At 52.4% G+C, this 24,799-nt stretch overlaps 1 protein-coding gene across 1 annotated transcript in view; it reads right to left on the reverse strand.

Annotated features, from left to right (window-relative positions):
• KSR1 (kinase suppressor of ras 1) overlaps nt 1–24,799 on the reverse strand; it is a 149,702-nt gene that overhangs the window by 44,253 nt on the left and 80,650 nt on the right. Inside the window, exon 2 of the mRNA XM_079904530.1 lies at nt 22,454–22,594. Coding sequence (XP_079760656.1) covers nt 22,454–22,594 — 141 coding nt within the window. The remainder of the gene's footprint in view (nt 1–22,453; nt 22,595–24,799) is intronic.

The following is a 24,799-nucleotide window of genomic DNA, read 5'->3' on the forward strand; positions in this document are numbered from 1 at the left end:
TTTCTTTTCTATTCCTTTCCTCCCTGCCCACACCAGGTTTCAGCTTCTCAAGCATAATAACTACATTTATTATTACAAACTATCTGCTAGTGCTTTACAATACGTTCAGGGCTTTGTGTCCTGTCTCCACTCAAAACAATGCAGCAAGGAGATGCTGTGAAGCCCATGTTATTGAGGCTCAGGGACCTCACGCGGTGCAAGTTAATAAACGGCGAGGCCACAACTGAAACCCCAGTGTGCTGGGTCCCGAAGCTCCTTCAGCTGTTCCCCACTGTCACTCGTGAACTTGGGCAAAGCCTTGGGACGCAGCAGCTATCTTGGGGAAAATGATTTTTTTCAAAGTAAAGGAATTAATTTCTACCTGCTTTCTGGAAAAAAAAATATACATATACATATCCTGTAACTTGGAAGTCCTTTGTCTTTTTTTTTTTTTTTTTTTGCGGTACGCGGGCCTCTCACTGTTGTGGCCTCTCCTGTTGCGGAGCAACAGGCTCCGGATGCGCAGGCTCAGCGGCCATGGAAGTCCTTTGTCTTTAGCGAGCAAAGAGAGAGAATATGTTCAAATCCATTCCCTTTTTTAAAAAAGGGGAAAAAAAGGTATTTCCTTACAGCTTCGAATGAGCTGGAAAGTTTCTCTCACTCCCCCGAGACTTCAGGGCTCAGTCCACCCCGTGGGAATAAGGCAGCAGGGGCCGCTTTCCCTCCCCTCCTGTGTACGCCACCAAGCCTCACACGTGGATGCGATTCTCCCCCTCACAGCCACAGGCACAGCCAAGTCGCAGTTAGGAAGTTATTTCAGACCAGAGTAATTCAGGTACAATTGTTCTGGATAATCTCTAAACCGAAAGCAAGTTAGGGAGACTTCCCTGGTGGTCCAGTGGTAAAGAATCCACCTTCCAATGCAGGGTACGCGGGTTCGATCCCTGGTCAGGAACTAAGATCCCACATGCCTCGGGGCAACTAAGCCCACGCGCCACAACTACTGAGCCCGAGCGCCTCAACGAGAGAGCCCAGGTGCCGCAAACTACAGAGCCCACGCGCCCTGGAGCCCACGGGCCACAACTAGAGAAGAGAAAACCTGCACGCCACTAGAGAGAAGCCCATGTACCCCAACGAGTGCTGCAATAAAGATCCCACATGCCGCAAGGAAGATCCGACGCGGCCAAATAAATAGATTTTTTTTTTTTTTGAAAAGAAAGCAAATTAGGGAATGAGCCTCACCGCCTGCTGACGGTGAACTCACGGGCCTGTCGACAACCCAGCAGGCGAAGGCGCCCTGAAATGCTCTCAGGTCTGAGAGGCCCCAAGGCTGTGGAGGGCCTCCACCTGCCTGGAGTCACACGAAGATGCCAAGTTGTCTCAAAGCCAGGCGTCCAGACCCTGGCATTCTGGAGAAGGGACCAAGGCTGAGTGTCCACACTGCTTCAAGGAGAATTACTGCCCACCCCACCACAGCTTCTGTCTAAGGAAGAAAACGTGAACTGGAAACCAGGAAGGGAAGACATGGCTGCCCAGCCTGCTACGGGAGACGTTCTGGGTCCACCCAGCCTCGGGGCAGCATGTGAGCGCAGGGGTGGGCAGAGGGGCCACAGGACAGGGCACACTGGCTCCCCGCCTCTGCCCGTTCCCTCGAGCCACGACTTACGTCTCCGGCAGGTGACGTTATGTTACTCTTTCTGATAATAATTAGAGGGCGGGACCACTGGAGCATGGAAATGACTCCCAATCTGTGATCACGAAACGGCTGCTTCTGTTCTCTGCAGCAGAAGGTGGGGACGGGCCGGGCCAAACACGCTGCGCCCTTCCCCACCCATCCCAGCTGCTGACGGCAACTGGTGTCACGGGCCAGGCTGGGTATCAAATGGTGTCCCAGGACTTACCAGCAGCCACGGGGCTGCCTGGAGTCTATACTTAGCAACCTGTGCCGGCTGACACTGAAGGCCGCCCCCCTAGCCGTGGCCGGTCAGGCGGGCCGTGGAAATGCCATGGGCTTCACAGCCTGTGTGTGGACCGCGTGCCGCAAGAACCTGTGGCAGCTCAGGACGGAACTCGGGTGAAGGCCTGGGCTGAAGGAAGACAGAGACGCAAGCCCATGCTTGGTGTCTCCGTCTAGCGTTCTGTCTAGTCCTAGAGCACGGCATGGTTCAGTCACGGCAGTAACTGTCTCAATCAGTGCGGCAGGCGCGCAAGGTCCATAGGCCGAACCTGGATTTCTGGTGCACGAGCAGAGGGGTGTCCACCAGCTTCCCCGGCTGGGGCTTAACTCAAGGGCCAGGATCCTTCCCCACAGATGCTTGCCTGGGAACTGGTCCCACCAGAGAGACCAGAGGTGGCCCCCAGAACCGTGTGGATGGTGACGTGGGACCCTGGCACCCCTCTGTGGCCAGGGCTCAGTGGGAGGGCTAGGACAGAAGAGGCAGAGGAGCTAGGGGTGCCGGGAGCCCCCATGCCTCCAGCTGGCAAAGGAGAACCTGACGGAGGTTCCCTCCTGCCTTCTCACCACCGCTGGCGCTGAAGGAGAGGGGGTGAAACTTGGATAATAATAGTTGGATATTCTGGGAGGCACAGGAGGGGCTAAGGCAGTAGGGGCCTGGGTCAGGCGCCTCCTGGGGTTTCCATGGAGATCAGCAGACAGCTTGGGGATACTGGCTTTGTCTGTGGACCAGTCCTGGACCTAGTCACTATCCCAGCCCTAGAAAATGAGAAAAAGCCCCTCCTGGGAGAAGTCAGCCCCTTCCGGGAGGGCTTCTCTCCACCACCTCCCAGCTAGCTGACCAGTACAGCAAAAGAAGGATCAGATTGGGTCCTTGGAACCCTCTTGAACTTGGGCCAGTTCCTGCCCCTTCACTGGGCTTCAGTTTCATCATTTATAAAATGAGTGGGTTTGGCTAGATCAGATCAGTGGCTCTTGACCCTGGGGGCACCCTGGAATTACCTGGGAGGCTTTAAAAAATGATCCTGGGGCTTCCCTGGTGGCGCAGTGGTTGAGTGTCCGCCTGCCAATGCAGGGGACACGGGTTCGTGACCCGGTCTGGGAAGATCCCACATGCTGCGGAGCGGCTAGGCTCATGAGCCACGGCCGCTGAGCCTGCGCGTCCGGAGCCTGTGCTCCGCAATGGGAGAGGCCACAACAGTGAGAGGCCCGCATACCGCAAAAAAACAAAAAAGATTCTGATGCCCAGGCCCTGCCTCAGACCAATCAAATCAAAATTTCTGGGGGTGAGGACCAGGCAGGCAAAAAGGCTGCAGGGCCTTAAGTCTGGCCCAGGGCAGAAAGGGTCTGAGAAGGCAGATCTGTCCTCTCATGAGCCCACACTCCTTCAAGCCAACCCTAGCCTAGCCCAAGCTCATAGATGTCCCAGGAGATACGCTCTCCTGTACACTGCTGCCTCCCTCCCTCCTAGGCAGGGTAGGGGCTCACAGAGCGGGAAGCCTGGTGGACCCTTCAAGGAGTGGCTGTCTCTGGCCTGCGCATTAGTATGTCTGGGCTTAAAAGCCTTAGGAAGGGGTGTGGAGGTGGAGGGATGCAGGAGAAGGGGATCAAGAAAGGGTGAGTGATGAGCCTTTATTACTCATCTCCTGGGTGCCAGGCACTCTGTTAGATGAACTATAGAGGCCAGCACATGCAGTCCTCATAACAGCCTGAGACGGACGATAAGGCTCAGAGAGGGTGGGTGACTTGCTCAAGGCCACACAGCCTGATAGATGAGGCTGAGGCACGGGCCACCTCTGCCTCTTCACAGCCAGCTGGCTCTGCCTGTACTGGCGCCCACTTCTTTGCTCTATAAAGTGAGATCTTTTTCCCAGGCCAGAGTCTACCTGGCATCACAGGTCACATCTGGCTTTCCAGACTCCACGCTGTGCCCCACTCCTATGCCCAGCTGGGAGGTGCGCTCCAGCTGCGGGGTTAAAAGCAGCTGCAGGAGGCCTCCCAGTGGGTCTTCTCTCCACATTCCTTTTCAATCCCCTCAGCGGGCCTGCCAGGCCCCCTCAGCCCCCCTCCTGCCCTCTGGAGGAGGCGGGTGCTCTCCAACTCTGCCTGGGACCAGGTCTCCAGCTTCTGGCGGCATCTGCTCTCACCACAGCCACCACCATCACCCCAGGGGGCTGGGCCCACCCTCCGGGAAAGCCTGTCTTGTGGCTGCCTCCCAGGTCCCATTCTTCCTCCCATAAATCCCGAGGTACCTAGTGCAGGAATTGGCACACTTTTTCTGAACAAGGCCAGAGAGTGAGTATTTTCAGCTTTGCAGGCCATATGGTCTCTGTCACAACTACTCAATTCTGCCATCAGGGCACCAAAACAACCACAGCCAATATGGAAGCAAATGGTTGTGGCTCTGTGCCAATAAAACCTTACGTATGCACGCAGAACCTCGAATTTCATATGATTTTCACATGTCACGAAACAGCCTTGTTTTGCTGTTTTGTTTTTCCTACCAGTTGAAAATGTGAAAACCATTTTTTAGTTCGAAAGGCTGTGTAAAAACCAGTGGTGGGCTGGCTTTGGCCCAGAGGCTGTAATTTAGCAACCCCTGACCTCGTGGGTCATTCAGCCACTCAACAAACACACGTTAACTATGTTGGGCTCCATCCCCTGGTGGCCCTGGGTCTCACTGCTCCTTCCTGCCTGCCTCTCCCTGTGCTGACGTGTCTTCTCCCCATCCGATCCCAGCACACAATCAGCAGAAGGGGAACACGACGGAGAGGCAAGGCAGGCCCACATCTGCCATCTAGGCAGCCTACATTTTGTCACCTTTCTCTGTGTCATCAACACACATTTCCAAAACTGCTCCTCCTGGATGCTGTTTGAAAATGGCCAGATGACCAGGATTAGAGAAACACAGACACACCAGACACCCCCCCCACCCAGGTTTGGGGCTGTGTGCTTCCCCCAATACACGCTACTCCCAAAATGGACAGAGGAGATGGGTGGGCTTCTGTAGCAGGGGGTTCTCTACCCCCAGGATGCTTGCTCTCTGTGGGAAAGAACCCACTAGACTCTCCACTAGACTCCACAGTCAAACTCAAACCAAAAATGGAATACTCGAAAACCAACAAACAAGAGAACATTCAAACGGAAGACTGGGGTCTAGGTAGGAAGGGGGAGGGTTTGACGGCAGCCAAAGAGCTACACTAGCCCTTGGGTGACACTTGGCTTCTAGGGAACAGGCAGGTGGGGAGTCCCTCCCTGTACGAGCAGGGCAGTGTGGAGGGGCCAGAGCTGGGGAAGCTGGAGGGGTTAGGGGCCTGTCACCACGTCAGCCCTGCTCCAGGGCAGCAGCTTCCCCAGACCTGCAGGCCCTCGTGGCGTCCCTTGTTGATACAGCAGATGGACGAGCAGGGTGGCAGTGGGCCGGCAGCTGGGTGAAGAGGAGGGCCTCCGGAGGGGGATGGTGAGCGTGCGATGGACCATCCCAACGGGGACACTTTTGAGACGGAAAGCGGGAGAGCTGTGAGGAACTGCCCAGGACGGACAGCCCTGGCGAACTGGGATATGCCCAGTGATCCTCCGCAGAGGGTGCAGGGAGCAGGGCCTGGTTTGAAACGCACCTCCCCAGCTCTCCTGGGGGTAAAGGCACCGACAGAAATAAACAGGGGCTCTCAGGTGTGACCATGTCTGCGGCCGGCTTTGTCACTGTCTCCCGCTTCCAGTTCTCCCCTGGACAAACATAGCAGTCAAGTGAGGATTCCCAGAAAGTCTACTCTGTCTCCTCGACATCCGCAGCATGAGGGCTCTGAGTGCAGCCAGCCAGCCCCCCGCCCGGCCCCACGGCAGGGCACCCGGACTGGCAAACGGGCCTCAGGGCGCGGCGACTCCACTCGGGGCCCTGGCACACGCCTGGCCCCAGCGCTGGTCTGGTGGGCCCTCCCGCAGGGCCAGGAGACAAATCACAGACCCCTCGACCAGAGCGGCACGTCCCAGTGTTCAGCGCACTGTCTGTCCTTTGGGGCTGTTTATCAGTCTGTCTGTCCAGGGCAGGGAGGGGGGTGAGCCAGGCTGCGGGACATGAGCCCAGAGCTGGAGACCTGAGAGGCAGAGGCTACTTGGCCGAGGACAGGGGCCCATTGTTTCAAAGCTGTCCCACAATGGCCAAGCGGGAGACTGAGATCTCTCGGGAGACCCTGGAGGGAGGCAGCCCCTCTCTGTAGTTTTCCAGAAACCCTGTAAACAACTCCTGCCCCATAGCAGCCACGGAGCCAGGACTCAAGCCAAGGAGGCGATCGCCAGAGCCACCAGGGGCTGAGGGCATGAAGGGGGCCAATGGGTATTCATGAGGCTGGTGAAGAAAGGAGAAAAATCCTTTCTCTGCCAAGGTCAATGGCAGAATGCAAAGGACCCTTAGAGACATTCTAGTCCAACACTCATTTTACAAAGGAGGAAACCGAGGCCCAGAGAGGGGAGGGGACCTGCCTGGGTCACCCAGAACAACAGCACCAGGACCAAGGCCCTGGCGACCTTGACCAACACCGGGGACCAACACCAGGATGTACCGACCCCTGGGAGAGCTCACCATTTTCCACGGTGGGCATTCCTTACCCAGATGTAAAGGTGTCATTCCTTTAGAGGTTTTCTGAGCTGCTCTAAGAGGTGAGCCAAAGGGAAGACTTCCCTGAGGTCTGCCCTGAGGATCTTTTCCAAAGGTGCTGGCCTGAGGGACACCATGCCATATGTTCACCTCATGGGTCCAGAGCCCTCTGGAATCTGGGAGCAGTGGGGTTCTGGGCTCATGGCCTCACCTGGAGCCTGGCAAGTCCCTAATGTCTTGGTGACTCAAAAGGTGGTGGGTGGGCAGAAATCCTCGGCTCCATGCTCTTGCCCACCCCCACCCATGCCCACTTCAGTGACACATCTTTTTTATTTTTGTAAAGAAGCAGCAAATCGCACATCAGCAGCTACACCCAAACACCCAGGCTCTGAGCTGAGCGCTAAGACCCACCCGGGGCTGTGGCACATTGATTCTCACTCAGCTTCTTCACACGCTTCCTCTTTTCACAACCAATCTAATCATAAATTAACAACTCCTGGTACTACAGCCATTTGTGAAGCGGCCTGGGCACAACTGCTTAATTGCTAAGGGAAGTGAGATTCAGAGAGATTAGGTTACTCACCTAAGACACAGCAAGTGAGCGATGGAGCCTAGATTGGACCCTGGTCCATGTACCTCCAAAGCTAGCACTCACAGCCTCTATAGGGCTTGGCCCCCCTTATCTGGTTGACCAGAAGCACTGAGACAGGGCTGGGCCTGCCCATACAACGCTGGTTTCTTAAGCTCCTGGCAGAAGAAGTAGGCTCACAACAAGTGTGTGCCCTGTTCAAACCAAAAGCACGAACGGGCCCCAAACCGTTCACTAGAAGGGGAAGATCTATTTCAGTAAGATTCCGACGGGTCCCCACCAGCCACCTAACTGCCAAAAAGAAAGGGAATGAAATAATGAAGTGGAAGGCATGTGCTACCCCAATATGCTGATTTCTCCAGATGTGTTCTATAGACAGCAAAGCAAGGACCCGGAGCCCAGCCAAACACACTCCTTCCAGGCTCTCATGCAAAGGCCACCTGATCCCAGCCCCCAGTGCCTACCTCGCAGCCCTCCAGCCCGCGCTGGTCCAGGCTTTGTGCTTCACGCAGCACCACGGGCGGTGGGGTCCCCGTGCTCCTTGTAGCCTTGGCCATCACCCAGCTCCACAGGCAATGCATGACGAGGGGCCCGAGCCCAGGGTCCCTGGCTGCCCCGGTCCCTGGTGTGGTGTCCCAGGGAAGGAGGCAGGGAGAGGAGTTTCTGTTTTCATGACTGTAGTGAACAGTCACTGCAGCCAAAAATAGTCTGTGCCGGGGAGCTGGGGAGTCAGCACATACCTCCCGGAGCAGGTGCTGGGGGTAAGACACAGAGGCTCCAGCGGGGTTCGCTGCAGGGGGCCGGGTGTGGGGCAGGGGGCCAGGCACCCAGGGTATCTGGGGTACTAGGCTGAAGAAAGAGAGGTGTTCCCTGCCTCACTGCCCCCCTCCAAAGAGTCTGACCTGAGTCAACAAGGAGCACGATCATCTCCCTCCTCCCGGTGAATCATCTGGGGAAACCCCACCCCCGCATGAACTCCAATTGCTTCCAATGCCCCTGCTGCTCTCACAGATTTGGGGCTGGGTGGTTTAGACACCCAAAGGAAGAGCCGTACAAACTACCAGCTATCAAAACACATAGAAGGGACTTCACTGGCCGCACAGTGGTTGGGAATCTGTCTGCCACCGCAGGGGACACGGGTTCGGGCCCTGGTCCGGGAAGATCCCACATGCCGCGGAGCAGCTAAGCCCGTGTGCCACAACTACTGAGCCTGCGCTCTAGAGCCCGCGAGCCACAACTACTGAGCCCGCGAGCCACAACTGCTGAAGTCCGCGAGCCACAACTACTGAGCCCATGTGCCTAGAGCCCATGCTCCGCAACAAGAGAAGCCACCGCAATGAGAGGCCCGCGTGCCGCAACGAAGAGTAGCCCCCGCTCTCCGCGACTAGAGAAAGCCCGCGCGCAGCAATGAAGACCCAACGCAGCCAAAAATAAAATAAATTAATTTTAAAATATATACTTAAAAATCAAAAACTCATAGAACTGTACACCAAAAACAGTGATCTTGACTATGTGTAGTTGGAAAAAAGAAATGTACAAAGTGATATGGCTGGCTAGCAGTGGCTGGTGGGGTTGTGGCGGGGGGGTATTTTCTTTTTTGAGTTTTATATTTTCAAATTTTCCTACAATGAACACTTGTAATTAGCTTTAGAAAATGTGACTTTCAGTGAAATTTTTAAAAAGATGCTCAGGCATCACAGAGGGAATATACAACACGGTCCCATTCATGAGAACTTAAAGTGTGTATGTTGTGACCCCAACTTTGGAGCCAGACTTCCTGGGTATGAATCCTGGCTCCCCCACTTACCATCTAGGTGACCTCGGGTAAGTGACACCGTCAGTTTCTCTATCTCTGTCCTATACTGGGGATAAAAGCATTGCCTCCTGCTACAGACTAAACACTTGTGTTCTCCCCAGAATTTGTACATTGAAACCTAATCCTAATGCGATGATATTAGTGGGGTCTTTGGGATGTCATGAGTGTGGAGCCCTTAGGATGGGATTAGTGCCCTGATCATAAAAGAGACACCAGAGGGCTGCCCGGTCCCTTCCGCCACGTGAAGAGACAGCAGGAAGACGGTCATCTATGAACCAGGAAGTGGATCTTCACCAGACACTGAATCTGCTGGCACCTTGACCTTGCACTTCTTTCTCAGTTGCCAGAACGGTGAGAAATAAATTTCTGTTGTTTTTAAGCTACCTAGCCCATTCTACGGTATTTCTGTTACAGCAACCATAATGGACTGGAGTAAGCCATCTCCCCAGAAGGTTATCAGGAGGACTGAACGACATGCTCCATGTAAAGCTCACAGCTCAGTCCCAGGCACACTGGGAACACTCACTAAAGAATCACAGCATAAATTCATGAATAAACGACATTTAGAAAAGAAACAAAAGAAAAGAAAAATCAACCAACAAAGGCCAACGGGAAGGAAATGCACCACAATGTTTCCATCATTTCCTCTTAGTAGTAAGATTATGAGGTAAACCATCAATAAACAGCAGTATTGTTTTCTTTAATTTCTATACTTTTCACATTTTGAAAAGGAACATACATATAAATGACTGGATATTAAGAAAAAAAAAAAACACCCTGAAAAGACAAGAAGCAATCATTATCTCTGTGCAGGATTACAGATGACCTATTTTCTTTGCTTTTCTATACTTTCTAAAATAAATATTTATTACTATCATAGTGAAGAAAATGAGAAGTGTTATTAAAAACAAAAACTGAAGAATAGACTCACCTATTATATCACAGAAACATGATCTCTGCAGAAACCCTGCCAGGGTCTGGGCCTTTGACGAACCACCTCTGAGCCTGAGGCCCTTTGCCTCCTATACAGACGGAGGAGTTCTGCTCACTGTTGGGAAAGGCGGGCACAACGGTCACCGCAAGGTCCCCCCCAGGGGAAAGCCAGGTGACCCATCCCCATGGAGAGCCCCTGGTGAGGGTGGGGGATGGGGAGCTACAGTAGCAACAGTTGTTATCTAAGGGGGTGAGAGTGTGTGTCTGTGTATCGTTCTTCTGTCAGCGGGGGCTCCCTTTCCTCCAAGACCCAATTCCCAAGTGTAGGTGGCCCTGACCCTTCAGGCTCGCCACCTTTCTGCCAAAGGGCTGAACCTATGACCTAGTTTGGGCCAACTGGAGTTCTCTGTCTTGTTAGCTCTGTGATTGGTTCTGATATGAGCACATGACCAAAGTCAAGCCAATCAGAGCCTTCCCTGGGATTTTTCAGCTACAGTTCTAGGGTAAGAAGCTCTCAATAAGAAACACCACTACTGTGCTGAAAGAAAGTGAAGCTTAGCTGCTTGTGCCCTTCATGACTGCCACGTGGAGTGGGCCTGTCCAAGAAGTGAGCTCTAATAGCATCATCTGAGCCCCTGCATCCAGACTTCCCTGGACTTTTATTACCTAAGCTGATAAAAGCCTGTTTTCTTTAAGCCGGTTTATATTGGAACTTGCTACAGAAGAGTTCTAACTAGAAGTAGGAGAACGTAATAGCTTTTACTTAGTAAGTGCTTACTAAGTGCCCTGGTACCATGTCATCTTCCACCTATTTATTCACCCATCCATCCATCCATCCATCCAATCAATAGATAGCTACTGAATAGCAAGGGTGGGCCAGGTACCTTACTCAGCACAAGGGGTACAGCAGCGAACAAAAAATATAGTCTCTTTCCTTAGGGAGCTTATATCCTATTAGGAAACAATAAAAAGCAAATTCAAAAGTAACTAAAATACGTAATTGAGATTTGTGAATAAGTGCTAAAAGGAAACAGCATACTGAGACAAAGTGGTGGGCATGGCTGGGTGGCGGCGGGGCGGGGCATCTAATTTTAGACAGGATGGCTTCTCTGAAGAGCTGACTGTTAAGCTCCTGTCAGAGGACGAGAAGGTGCTAGCCATGAGAGTATAGAAATTTCCAGGCAGAGGAAGCAGAACACACAAAGGCCCTGGGCTGTGACAGGAAACAACCTGACCTGTCCTAACATGAGGGGAAGAGTGAGGAGGGGCAGGAGGTCACACAGAAGGAGGCAGATACCAAATATTCCAGAGCCTTGAAGGGAATGGTGAGGAGTCTGGATTGTACGCTGAGCGCAACAAGACACCAGCGAAGGACTGTAGTCAGGAAAGTGAGGTGGTTGGATTGGGGTTTTGAGAAGAATCACTCTTGGCTCATGAATAATGAAACAGAGGGAAGGGCAAGAGTGATACAAAGAGTGATGTAGGTTCTACTGCACAAGTCCATGCAGTAGCTAGGACTAGGGAGGTGGCAGCGGTGAAAAAGAAACATAGATGGATGGGGGATATATATTTGGAAATAGAGCTGGTGGGATTTGCTAGTCAATTGAATGTCGAGGTGGAGGAAGCAGAAGGAATCAGAAATGACTCCTCAGTTTCTAGCTAGAGCAGCTGACAGATGAGTTAACAGGCTCAGAGAGGTAAGGGACTTATCCAAGGTCACACCACTGGCAAGTGGCAGAGTTAAGCTTATGTCTGCCTCCCAACAGCAGGGTCTGGGCTGTCTAATTCCAGAGGTCACGCTCTTAAGCGATCTTTCTTTCTAATCTTGCTGCCTGCCCAAAGGCATATAGCTGGAAGCAAGGACCACTGAAATTTATATGCTGATTTTTTTTAAAAAAAGAAGAAGAATGAGAGAAGAGACTTTTTGCTTTAAGGTGATTAAAACTGTGTGTATTGACACAAGAATTTCCCAATATCTAGCTGGGCAGATCTGTTCTAGAGCAATTTTGCCTTTGAGGCAGTCCCTGGAGAAGGTGGACAGCTGACAGCCCAGGAGCTAGTGGCCCCAGAGGAGGCTACAGGCACACAGTCTTGCTCAAGTCCAACCCGTTGCCAGTGGAAAGCAGAGGCAGCTCAGGAACCCCAGGCCACAGCAGGCCATCGGCAGCCCCTAAAGTCCTCCCCAGAGACCCTTGCAATTCAACCTTCACTAGCTCAGATGAGAGAGTTCCTGAGACCTAAGAGACCAAAACTCTTTGGATAATCTTATTTAGGTTAAGTCATTCAACAAGAACACCTATTACACGCCAGGCACTGGCGGTAGAGCAGTGAACAAGACAGCCAGGTCCCTGCCCACATGGGACTTTCGGTCTCGTCAGTTTTCGCTGGGCTTGGCAGCCCAGAAATCTAAAGGATTGAGGAGATGGGCTCAACATTCAAAAATGCCAACCAGTACGGGCTAAGCAGAGCAGTCATCTCACGATTTTTCAGATTTCTAGGAATCAGGCGCACCTCCTCACTCAGAGCTTAAAAGAGGGCACTTTGGTTCATGATCAGAAAAATAAATCACTTCATCAATGGGAAAGAGTGACGTCTGCAAGTCCTGTAAGGACAGGAACTCACAGGCAATGCCTAGAGCAGTACCTGGCACACAACAGGAGGTAAGTGCACGTTCACTGGGCGAACGCATGATCGGACAAATAGGAGAAAACGTGAGCACGCCCTCAGCTCTGTGTCACCCCCATGTTTCATCCTGTCTTCCCTGGGGACCCGTCAGTCTGCTTTGCCCCGTGGTTATTTGGAGACGTGTACATCCCACCACCCTGTAAGCCCTCCAGGGAAGACTGCACTCTGCTCATCAACGAATCCCCTGTGGTAATTAATCTGGGTACCTGGCACAAGGTAAGTGATCATTGGGTGTAGAATAAATGGATGGAAAGGAAAGAAAGAAGGAGGGGATTGAGGAAAGGAGGAAGGATAGAGGGAGGGAGGAAGAGAAAGGAAAAATGGGGGAGGGGAGAAAGGCAGGAGAAAAGAAAAGAAAGAAAGAGATTCAGAGAGAGGGAGGGGGAGGGGAGAGGGAGGAAGATTGAAAGAAATAAAGCTCAATTCAATTACACAACTACATACAATAGCCCCAGGCTGAGCTATTCTGGGTAAGACGTCAGAGGACAAAATCTGTCAGGGGAAGGAAGCCTGGATCTGGAGTCACAAGAACGTGAGTTTGAATCCTGACCTGCCTGTTGGCTCGCTGTGTGACGCTACCATGTCGCTCAACATCTCTGAGCCTTGGTTTGCTCAGCTATAAAGTGGGGATCACAGTGTTTCTCCCGCGGCCCCCACCCCCCACCCAAGGTATCAGGATTAAAGAGGATGGTATCTATAAAATGCTGCCTTGTAGTTTGCCCTCTGCCCCCCATATCCCAACTTTAGGTCTTCCCCCGACTGGTTGGGTGATGTCCACATGCCAGTCCACCACGCAGGCCTCCACCTCCCAGCCGCTCTGGGCTGGTACTGAGGTCAGCGCCCAAGATGTCAATTCCTCAGCATGGCGGCAGCCCCAGGCCGGTGGGGCTGATCGTTGGCCTGGATCCCTGCATGTGGCCGGGCGAGGGTGTGTGCTGCATTCCGAGGAGGCTCCCAGATGCCAAAGAGCAAGGCTGTCAGGATGGCGGGGCCTCTGGCTCCCAAAGGGAGAGGGTGGGGATGGGAAGAGGGATGTGAGGAGACGCTAGGAGCGAGGGTGGCAGGATTCACGTCTTTTAAAGCTGAACCCGGGAGCCAAATACCTGTTCACTCTTCTGGTCTAATCTTACACAGCCTCCCGCTACATCCCGGGGCCCACAGAGTTAGAGCCACTCCCAGCTAATGGGAAACCAAGATGGTGGCAGAGGTCAGGCAGCTTTCTTGCCCATCCCCAGGAGAAGGCCTGACTTTACACATGGGAATGCACGGACAGAGGAAAGGGGAAAGAGAAACCTGCCTAGTCGGGGCCACCACAAAAACCCCTTACCGGACCCACCTGCATCTTCAGTTCAAAACACGCCACCAGGGCTTCCCTGGTGGCGCAGTGGTTGAGAGTCCACCTGCCGATGCGGGGGACGCGGGTTCGTGCCCCGGTCTGGGAAGATCCCACATGCCGCGGAGCGGCTGGGCCCGTGAGCCATGGCCGCTGAGCCTGCGCGTCCGGAGCCTGTGCTCCGCAACGGAGAGGCCCGCGTACCGAAAAAAAAAAAAAAAAAAACACCACCAGCGAGACCTTATTCAGGGAGCCTGTGGTCCATGGAATCCAGCCTCCACATCACCCACGCTCCCGGCTAGCACTGATCCCAGCCAGCGCTTGCCACTTCCTTTAACAACTACCAACAGGGAAACTGCTGAAGAAAAAAAAGTGGCCCCATGCCAGCGGGCTCTGAAATCATTTCCCCAGCTGCAGCCAGAACATGAAGCTGCGACTTTTAGTTTTGAACCTATAGATCGGGAAGGGGGTGGAAACAGTCACAGCGTGTGACTCTAGATGCCCGGGGAAGGGGCCCTGCCTCTAAACTCAGTCTCCTGCTCACTCCCTCGTCCCGAAGGCCCCCCAACCCTCCAGACCTGCTCCCCACTCCTCACCAGCCAGGGGCACTGGCTCACCTTCCACCCCTGCCCACCTGCCCCGCCAGCCCTGATGAATCCAGCCTTCTCACTAGGAGGAGTTCTAGTTTCCTTCAAACAATCCTAATGTTTTCTGTCTTCCTCTCTCATGCACACACTCTTCCATGATCTCCCAGATAAAACCCCAATCCCTACGCTCCACTCATGGAGAGATCCACGAACCAGCCCTGTTTCCTCACCGACCTCCTCCCGGACCAGCCCTTTGCAAACACTTCCTGTGAGGACGGCACCAGCGTTCTGAGACCCAGACCCCGGGGTCTTCGCAGTTACTGTTCCCTCCCTCCGTCCAGTGTGTCCTTCCCCTTCCCGCCAGGCTAGCCCCCGGCCAGCACCCACGGTGAGTGTGCCCGCTGGCTTCCACAGACCCCAGGCTGGCTTCCGTCCGGGCACTCGGTGCCAGCTGTCGATCGTGCATCTCCCCCAAGCCTGAGGGCTCCTGGCACTGGGGACAGCGTGTTTAGCATCCCGGCTCTCAGCACACGGCCCCACCGGCACGGGCTCCAGACCTGTGCTGCCCCATCACGGCAGCCGCCAAACGGCTATTTAAATTAAAATTCAGGATGACAGAGACAAATGTTAATTTCACTTTCTCCGTCGCACTACACATATTTCAAGTGTCCCCGGCTGGGCCACATGTGGCTGCTGGCTACCACCCTGCAAAGGGCAGGATAGAATGTTTCTAGCATCACAGAAAGTTCTATTGGACAGTGTCACTCTAGACAAAGGACTGATGGGTGGGTGAAGACAGGAAGGCATCTCCAGAGCTGCCCGTCTCCAGCATCCACAGAGGAGGGAGAAGAGGAGTCAGTGGGCACACAGGTCAGAGTGCCTGCAGCAGGCTCTGGAGCCGCAGAGGGCTGAGATGTGTCCCCGGTGGCAAAAGGAGGAAGAGTGCAGAGTCCCTTCGTCCACACCAGAAACCCAGAAGAGCCACACCGCCCTGCGGCCACTTCCACGTCCGTCCCCTCTCTTCATCCAGCAGGAGGGCATTCTTTCCAGGAGACTGTATGGCCACAAACTGGTGACCACAGTCTAAGGACAAAGCTGAAATACTATTTAGATAACCCCAGAGGCCCAGATCCTGGGAAGGTGCTTTTGAAAAGGAAGGAGGAGGTTATACATGGATACACGGCTACACACACGTATGATGCAGGTATTTTCCTGGGGGAAGAATCAGAGCCCCAGTCACGAAGCCATGAGGCTTAAGATCAGCAGAGAACTCAAAGAGGCTGAAGAGGGCTTCCCTGGTGGCGCAGTGGTTGAGAATCTGCCTGCCAATGCAGGGGATACGGGTTCGAGCCCTGGTCTGGGAAGATCCCACCTGCTGCAGAGCAACTGGGCCCGTGAGCCACAACTACTGAGCCTGCGCGTCCGGAGCCTGTGCTCTGCAACAAGAGAGGCCGTGACAGTAAGAGGCCCGCGCACCGTGATGAAGAGTGGCCCCCGCCTGCCACAAATAGAGAACGCCCTCGCACAGAAATGAAGACCCAACACAGCCAAAAATAAATAATTAAAAAAAAAAAAAAAGAGACTGAAGAGACAAGTCCCATCACACAAAGACCATCCCCAGAGGCCTCGGGGAGCAGCCCTGGGGCAAATCATCTTGGGGGTACTGACTGCACCAATGCACCCCCATAGCTCAGCACAAGGAAATTGCCAGGCCTCATGGATTTGAATCCCTTCCCCAAAAAGCCAGACAGAAAAAGGATAGGTAGAGACCCCATTTTCAAGTCTGGCACCCCCAGCCTCCATCCCACTGTGACCTTCGCTCATTCCTCCGTCACTTTTCACCAGCAAGTATCGGCCAGGGCTTCCCATATGCCAGGTGCCATGCTGCTGGGCACCTGGCTTCTTCTGGGCATGAACTGATGCCTTCGGTGTGGGCCTCTATGTGCACATGTGGGCACCCCTCCAACACAGCGATTCCTAAGATATCACAGAGAAATCCAACCTCTTCCTATTCTATGGCTAAAGAAGAATGAGGTGGGTTTGCCTGGACTCACACAGAGATGAGATTCAGACTAAAAACCCACAGGATGATATACATTCTACGATCCCATTTTAGCATCTAAAACAAAAAAACGAAAAAGAAAAGGAAATTTGGATGTGAATAAAAACAATGTGGTACCCTGGATTGGAACCTAGAACAGGAAGAGGACAGTAATGGAAAAACTGATGAAATCCAAATAGAGTCTGGAGTTTAATGAGTAGTCATGTACCAGTGCCATGTTCTGAGTTTCCACGAATGTACCCTGGTAACGTATGATGTTAATGATGGGGGAAGCTGGGAACGGGAACTCTGCATTCTCTCTGCACCTTTTCTGTAAATCTAAAACTATTCCAAAATAAAACATTTATTTAAGAAAATAAACAATGATTTCAATGACATTCAGAAGTCAAAGGATTCTGTCTGTGGGGTCAACTTTGGAAAGGCATGGGGCTTTCATGCTGTTTGGAAATTTGGTTTCTGAAATTTGCACCTATTCTAGAACCAATTCTGGCTGAAAGCACACAGGATGCATCGAGGCCTAGCAGGGTGGGGTGAGTGCCGGTCAGAGTCCACACAACTGGGCTTCCCTGGTGGTGCAGTGGTTGAGAGTCCGCCTGCCAATGCAGGGGACACGGGTTCGTGCCCCGGTCCAGGAGGATCCCACATGCTGCGGAGCGGCTGGGCCCGTGAGCCATGGCCGCTGAGCCTGCGCATCCGGAGCCTGTGCTCCGCAGCGGGAGAGGCCACAACAGTGAGAGGCCCGCGTACCGCAAAAAAAAACAAAAACAAAAACAGAGTCCACACAACTGCCGGGGTTAAGAAACAGAACAAGACAGGCCAACGCCCCAGGGCTGGCCTTGAAGCCAGGTGCGGAGCTACTCTAACTCTGCCCCCGCCCCCCCATGGCAAGGAGAAACTCTAAGGAACACAGCGAGTGAAGGCAGACCTCCCCGGTCAGAAGGGGCTGGGATTTCTAAAGGAAACAGCCTTCTTTCCAACATTCAGGAAACAGCCTTCTTTCCAACACTCTGGCCTGAACTGACATGAGATCTGGGGGGAAGAAAAAGACTAATCTTGAGAAGAAGGGTCTGGGGAGTCTGGGGGAAGATGGAGTGACACCCGGCCAGTGGTTCCTTGTGGTTCTTAAAACCCAGGCAGCCTAGCCTGCCCTCCTCCTGTTCCCCAGCCACTCTGGCCTCATTTCCTCCAGCCCACCGGTGATGGTGAGGATGCCAATGGTGGTAAGGATGACCATGTGTGGCCCTTGGGACCAGCAGCAGGTGGGAGGCGGACACTGGGCCTGCCTCCAGTTGGTCCCATGTGCTGCCTTCTGTCTTAAGCCCTCGGCCAACTCCCACTGCCTCTTGATTCAGAAAACCGCCCCCCAGCCAGCCCCTGTCTCCATCCACTCCCCTGATGGCATTTACAGCTGCCTGCTGCACAAGCCTCCAACAGTCTCTGTTGGGTCTGACTCTCACTCAGGAATAATGGCAGCTGAGGATGAGGTGAGGAAACTGCCTTAATTTTCCCTCTTCCACCCCAGCAAACACCACAGGGCCTCGAAGTGCTCGACCCTCACAACTGCCTCAGCGAACACATGGCACATGCGTTACTCCCCCATTTTACAGAGAAGGAAACTGAGGCTTAGGGAGGTTAAGGGTTTGGCCAGGTTCCCAGAGCCAGGCCAAGAACCCAGGCATTTCTAAGAGGCAGGAGAGAGACGTGGCAGAGAGCGAGGACTCAGTGCCTACACAGCACTTGGACTACACGCCAGGTGTGCTCTCTATATGTCAGCTTTGAGGCAAAATGAGACCCTGAGGGGTCCCAGGAGTCCCTTAGTCATGGTGCAGACTCATAATCAGACACAGAGGCCTCCCAGCACAACCGCTTAATAAATGAAAGGTGGTCCATTATGTCAGAAGGGCTCCCTGGGGCTCCGGCCTTCCTGGAGAAGGCCCCCTCCCCTGGGAGCACCAACTCTCCCAGGGGTCTTTCCAGAGGCTGACTCATGGGCAGCCGGGCATGACTGGGAACATGGACCTTTGGGGCTATAGTCCCAACGGTGGCCCATCTTATAGGCTTGAAAAGCCAGACCCTGGAATAACCTGTGTCACCACCCACTCAGGACCGAACCCTTGACTCAGGGGACATCCGCCATGTCATGATGAGATCCACCCTCCCTCCCTCTTCTCAAACAGTCATCACATCAGGCCCAATACTCAAAGGGGATTCTGTGACCAACAACCAGCACAGGCAGGTCCCCGTCTCCTGGAGCTTGTACTCCAGCGGGAGAGAGGAGACAGACCACGAGCAACAAATAAGTTACGTAAACTCCAGAAAGTGACTGGTGCCCTTGAGAAAATCAGCCAAGGTGCATTGGTAGAAAATGAAAGACAGGAGTGACCTTTAGGTCACATCATCAGGGAAGACTGCCTGGAGGAAGTGACAATAGACCTGCCACTAGAATGATGTCCACGGGATCAGCCTAGGAAAGAGCACTTCAGAGAGCGGGAGAGTGGGTGCGAAGGTCAAACCGGAGGGAGCGAAGGGGAGAGTGAACGAGATGAGGCCAGAGAGAGGCGGGCAGAGGTCCAAGTGTGTGCGGCATCTGGTGTTTATTCGGAAAGAAGTGGGAAGCAATGGAAAGTGACGTGATCCAATTTACGTTTCTTCGTGGGCACTCTGGCTGCTGTGTGGAAAATGCAATGAAGCAGGTGAATGATAAAGCAGGGAGACAGTTCCACAGCTGCTGCAGGAGTTTGGGCGAGAGAGGATGGGGGCCTGGACCGTGGTGGTGGGGGAAGGGAGACATGGAGGGAGGTGGGCGGGTCTGCAGTACGTCTTGGGGCAAGAGTCACTGAGCAACTGGAGACACTCGTGTCGTCTCATCCTGAGCCCGCCGTCCCCACACAGCTCTCTGCTCAGACTCTGCCCCACTGCTCCACGCCAGGTAGCATCCTGGCTCCCAAATACACCTGGCTCTTGGGCTCTCCTGCCTGTCTGACCACTGAGCACAAAGGAGCTTGCCCCTCATTTACCACCCAGCTCTGACTATCACGCATGACTTTGTGATTCAAACATCACCTGACTCAGAATCTGCTTTACCTCTGGGCCCGGCTGGGAGACCCCTGTACCGGCTGCCACCAGAGTGCTCCCCAGAGGCCAAAGAAGCCTCTGTAGCCAGCCTTCGTGGTACTGGTACGTGGTACTGCCCTGGGCACAGCTGGCTCCTGTCTCAAAGACTGACATGGGTGGGGCTGGGTCTCCTGCACACTTTGCATCTCTGGAGATCTGAGGGAAACCCCTTGAGGAGCAAAGCCATCTGCCAGCGATGTCTCAGGCCTGAGACAGGAAGTCAGAAGGCACAGTTTGGAGTCCAGCAGGCCCAGGTCTGAACCTCAAGTCTGTCCCTGTCACTAGCTCTGGGACCCTCATAGAGCCCCTCGGCCACTCTGGACCCTCACAGCCAAGTAGGGATGACATTGGTGAGACGCTGGGCAAGTCACTGCCCTCGTGGGGCTCCAGTGTCTCCAACTTAAGCTACAGACATGAGTGTGAGGGGAAACGGCTTCATCCTGAGATTTTAGGGAGGGGTGGGGAGCCCCTAGAGAAATTTTAGGGGTTGGCCTGGGGAGCTGGAGGGACCCTTCAGTTCTTCCTAGTCTCCAAGCCCATGATTTTAAATCTGTCACCATGGATTAACCATTATATGTTTGGATCTCCTTCCTGTATGGCAGAAAACTGTGAGGCAGGTGGGGGTGGGTGGGAGACAGATGGAGAGATGTAGAGAGATGAAGTTCATTATACGTCTTATGTGTTATTATACGTATACATTATACATATTACGTGTTACACGTACGTGGAACTGTTAATAACGCCCAAGGTACCTCCAGCTCACAAAACAGTTTCCCTCAACCTTCACATGGACCAACTCTTTTCTGCCAGTATCTTTCTTTTTTTTTTTAATTAATTAATTTATTTATTTTTGGCTGCGTTGGTCTTCGTTGCCACGAGTGGGCTTTCTCTAGTTGCGGCGAGCAGGGGCTACCCTTCCTTGTGGTGCATGGGCTCCTCACTGCAGTGGCTTCTCTTGTTGCGGAGCACAGGCTCTAGGTGCATAGGCTTCAGTAGTTGCGGCACGTGGGCTCAGTAGTTGTGGCTCGCGGGCTTTAGAGCGCAGGCTCAGTAGTTGTGGCACACGGGCTTAGTTGCTCCGCGGCATGTGGGATCTTCCCGGACCAGGGCTTGAACCTGTGTCTCCTGCATTGGCAGGCGGATTCTTAACCACTGTACCACCAGGGAAGTCCCTCTGCCAGTTTCTTAAAAGCTGGCATATGCCACAAATATGAGGGCCACTGGGGCCGGGGCCAGGGCCGGGAGCATGTAAGGTGCTGAGAGCGCCCCTGTGGGTCCCCCCCATTCATTCCCATCTTCTTCCACCCCCTTCCCCAAACCTTTTATGCTCATGTCACCTCCTGTCCTGGAATCTCTCCTAGGGAAAATTCTTAAATACACAAATAGCTTCCTAAATAATATTAACCACCATGTTATATATAATAGTCAACAACCGGAATTAACCTCTGCCTAGTAAACTACAGTACATACACTTCAACATTATGCATCCACTTAGAAAAAGGCTGGGGGTTACCAAGTGTGAAAATACGGGGAAAACAGGCTGGTTAGCAGGTCAAATGATAAGCGCAAAATATAAAATTGTTTATTCAGGATGGTTTAAACCAGTGTTGCCCTAGAGAAATATAATGCAAGCCACACACTTAAATTTTAATTTTTGAGCAGCCACATTTTAAAAAGTAAATATCTATGAAGTTAATTTTAATCACATTTTATTTAGCTTAATATATCTAAAAGTGTCATCTCACCAGATTAAAATTTTAAAGTTGTGAATATTTGTTTTCCTTTTTTCTGTATCAAGTCTTCATTCAGCACATCTTTGAATTTACATCTTTGAAATCATAACACATCTCAGTGTGGACTTGCCACATTCCAAGTCACAATATTAGCTACCTTACTAGACAGCACAGGTCTAACCCACTAGAGATTTTTTAAAGATTTAACTATTAGGGTAAAAAAAAAAAGACTAGAAGGAAAAATCAGAATCTTAATGATCACAGATTTTTCTCTGAGTAGTGGGAATACGTATGTGATTTTCCCCCTCCCTTTTCTGTTTTCCAAAGTGTAAATGAATTCATATTACTTTTAAAACAATAGCAAGAGTCCATCTTTTTGATTTTAGAAGAGAAATAAAGGATTTAAAAGACCTGGCTGGGTGAATCACACCTGCCAAACATTGATTTATTGATGCCCCGTGAGAGCTGTCCTGGACCCCTGACCCTCTCCATGCAAACTGGTTGATTAGTTAGTGGGTAGGTGGGTGGGTAGGTTGGATGGATGGCAAGAGAGAACAAAGGAAAGAAAATAATATATTACTGCAGTTACAGGAGAAAACTGAACTCAGACCCTTGCTTCCAAATTCCAAAGCTATCATTTACTAGCTGTATGCTTTTAAACAAGTTATTTGACCCTTCTGTGCTTTAGTTTTCTCAAGTATAAAATGGCAATAATGATAGTAACTCCTTCACAGGGTTTTGTGAGAACGAAGTGAGATTCTCTGCACAGAGTGTTTAACACAGTGTCTGTTGCACAGCCGACGTTTCCAGAAATGTCGGCTGCTGTCCTCATGGCGAACCTATGCGTGGTGTGGTCAGCCTGTCTGGCTCATAAAGCGATGGCGCCCAGGACACATACTAGAGCCACATGTACCCTGAGTCCCTCCTGTTGCTGCCATCCCCCCACATCCCTTTCCTGAGTAGAGGGCACTAGCCACAGTGGAGCTGGTCCTCGGGTTTGTGCGTGGTCCCTTTGCTTGACTACCCCCCATGCCCCACCCCCAGACCCCAATCCCCACAGCCCGGCCCACATACCTGTACCACCTCCGGCCTCACGTTAAAGGTGTACAGCCAGTCGCTGAAGCGAGGGTAGCTGTTGAGCTCCGGGGTCCTCTCGCTGGGAGCCACGCTCAGCTTGCACTGCCGCTGCTTGCAGATGTACCGGACCAGCTTTGCCTGTGGGAAGTCCAGGAAAGAAAAGTGGGTTCATTCTGGGCACGTGGACATGGCAGCCCCGAGCATGACATGGGGAGCTCTGGCAAACACGGGCCGTGTGATAAGGACAGGGGCCTGCCAGGTGCCCCCTCTGCTGCCATTCAAACGAGGTGAAGCAGGAAATCCTAGAGAACCACCCATCACCCGTCACCCCACCCAAGGCTGGCTGGCACGGCCTCCCCCTTGGGACCACGCTCTTCGGAGAGTAACTGTCGAGACTGGGCGGAAGACAGAACCGGGTTAAATGGAAGAAGGGCTTCCTGCTTGCGGGAAGGGGAAGAGGGGCGCGTCAGTGATCGACGATGCGGAAGACACGGGGGTTTGGGGAAGATGAGTAACCTTCCACTTAGGCTGCTTCCAGCCTAGAATCAGATTGTCTGGGCTGGGATCCGAAGACTCAGACACACCCTAGCCCTGTGATCTTGGACAAGCTACTGAACACCCCGCCCCCAGGAAAGTCTCAGTTTCCTTCTCCAGAAAATGGGGGTAATAATAAAACCTCCCTCTCTGGGGGGCAGAGAAGAAATGAAGCACTCAGTGTGTGCCTGGCACATAGCACACACACCGTGAGTGCTGGCCAGGCCTGTGGGCTGTGGCGTGGCTGGCAAAGGTCCCTGACTTGGGTCCACCAAGACCCAGCCCTGAAATGTATGCAAATTTCAGACATGTGAATCTGTGCATTTTCCAGGGAAGCGTGTCCACAGCTTTCAAAAGACTCTCAAAAGGCTAAAACTTCAAAAAACTAAGGGTAAATTAAAGTCAGACTAGCATTCTCTTTGACAAACGCTGGGCCCCCGACCAACCGGGTGCTGACGGATGCAGAGGGGCGAGACCAGCAGCGCGGGCGCAGCGGGGGCTGATTGAGACGGTGGAGTGGACTTGAACAGATGGAAATGAGCGCACAACACAAAGAGGACCAGGCTCGGCTGACACCCAGCGACCCAGGCACCCATTGAGAGCTTCCCCCAAAGACAGGCACCACCTTCAAAGTCTTGGACAAAGGAACCCTGCCACTGGAACCACTTCCCAAGACCTGCTGCCCCCTTCAGGGTTTTTGCCCTTGTTCATTCATTCCTTTTCCTTTCATCTGTAAATATCTCGGTATATTTTCTCTAAAGAGTAAGGATTCTTTTTTGTTAGCACAGCTGCAATGCTAAAAAATAATTACTGACATTTAATAATTTCAAATTTCAAATACTTAGAAAGCCTCCCAATTTCCAAACAGGAGCTCTCGACCATTTTTGGACCATGGAGCCCTTTGGCAGTCTGGGGAGGTCCCTGATCCCTTTCTAAGAATAATGCTTTTAAATCCATAAAACAGAACATTAGGTTTACAAATGAAATCAATTATATTTAAATATACTTATCAAAGTATTACTTTAAATTGTTATAGAGTACTATAATCTTCTCTATTAAAGCAACATCTCTATCAAACAATATCTAGCAACGGGTCTCATACCTTTGAAGTTGTGACAAGTACAAACTGCTTCTTCAGATAGCCCCACAACTGTCACGTGGTATGAAAACAGCTGTGATTTCTACTGGTGACCGAGCCGCACATATTTGCTAAGATGGCTGTGCCTTGTTGCCTCCATCCAAACTGAACAGCATACTACATTTCAGATGAGGTTAATGAAAAAAAAAGAAGGTACAATTCTTTTCCCCTCCAAATTCACGGACCCCCTGAATTCTATCCACAGACCCCAGTTAAAGAACGCTTATGGCTAGAGGGATATGAGGTGTGAAATGAGACCCATCATGACAACAAAACCATTGTTTCTACATCAGTCCTTCTGAAGTTTCCCCCAGAAATGTATCTGGTCCCAGGCTCACAATCTGCTAGACTCAGGGGCACGGGCCCTCTCCTGCAGCCCTGAGCTCTGCTAAGTCCTGCTATCTAGAGAGCTCAGCGGCAAGTGGGGACAATGGCTAGAGAGGAAACACTGAGTCAGAACAAAAATAATTCCACTCATTGTACAGTTTTGATGTTTAGTGAAACCTAGACAAAGGCAAACCCAGTGGCATTCCTGCAGCACATGCCCTTCAGGTACCCAGAGCAGACACGGCTAATGGAACGCTCTCTGCTGAGGCTGGCAACTCCGGTTGCCACACAAGAAGTGTACTATGTGCTGTCCTATTATGGAACCTAGGCCCCTGGGAGCATCT

Source organism: Stenella coeruleoalba, assembly GCF_951394435.1.
Source record: "Stenella coeruleoalba genome assembly, chromosome: 19".
NCBI classification, from domain to species: Eukaryota; Metazoa; Chordata; class Mammalia; order Artiodactyla; family Delphinidae; genus Stenella; species Stenella coeruleoalba.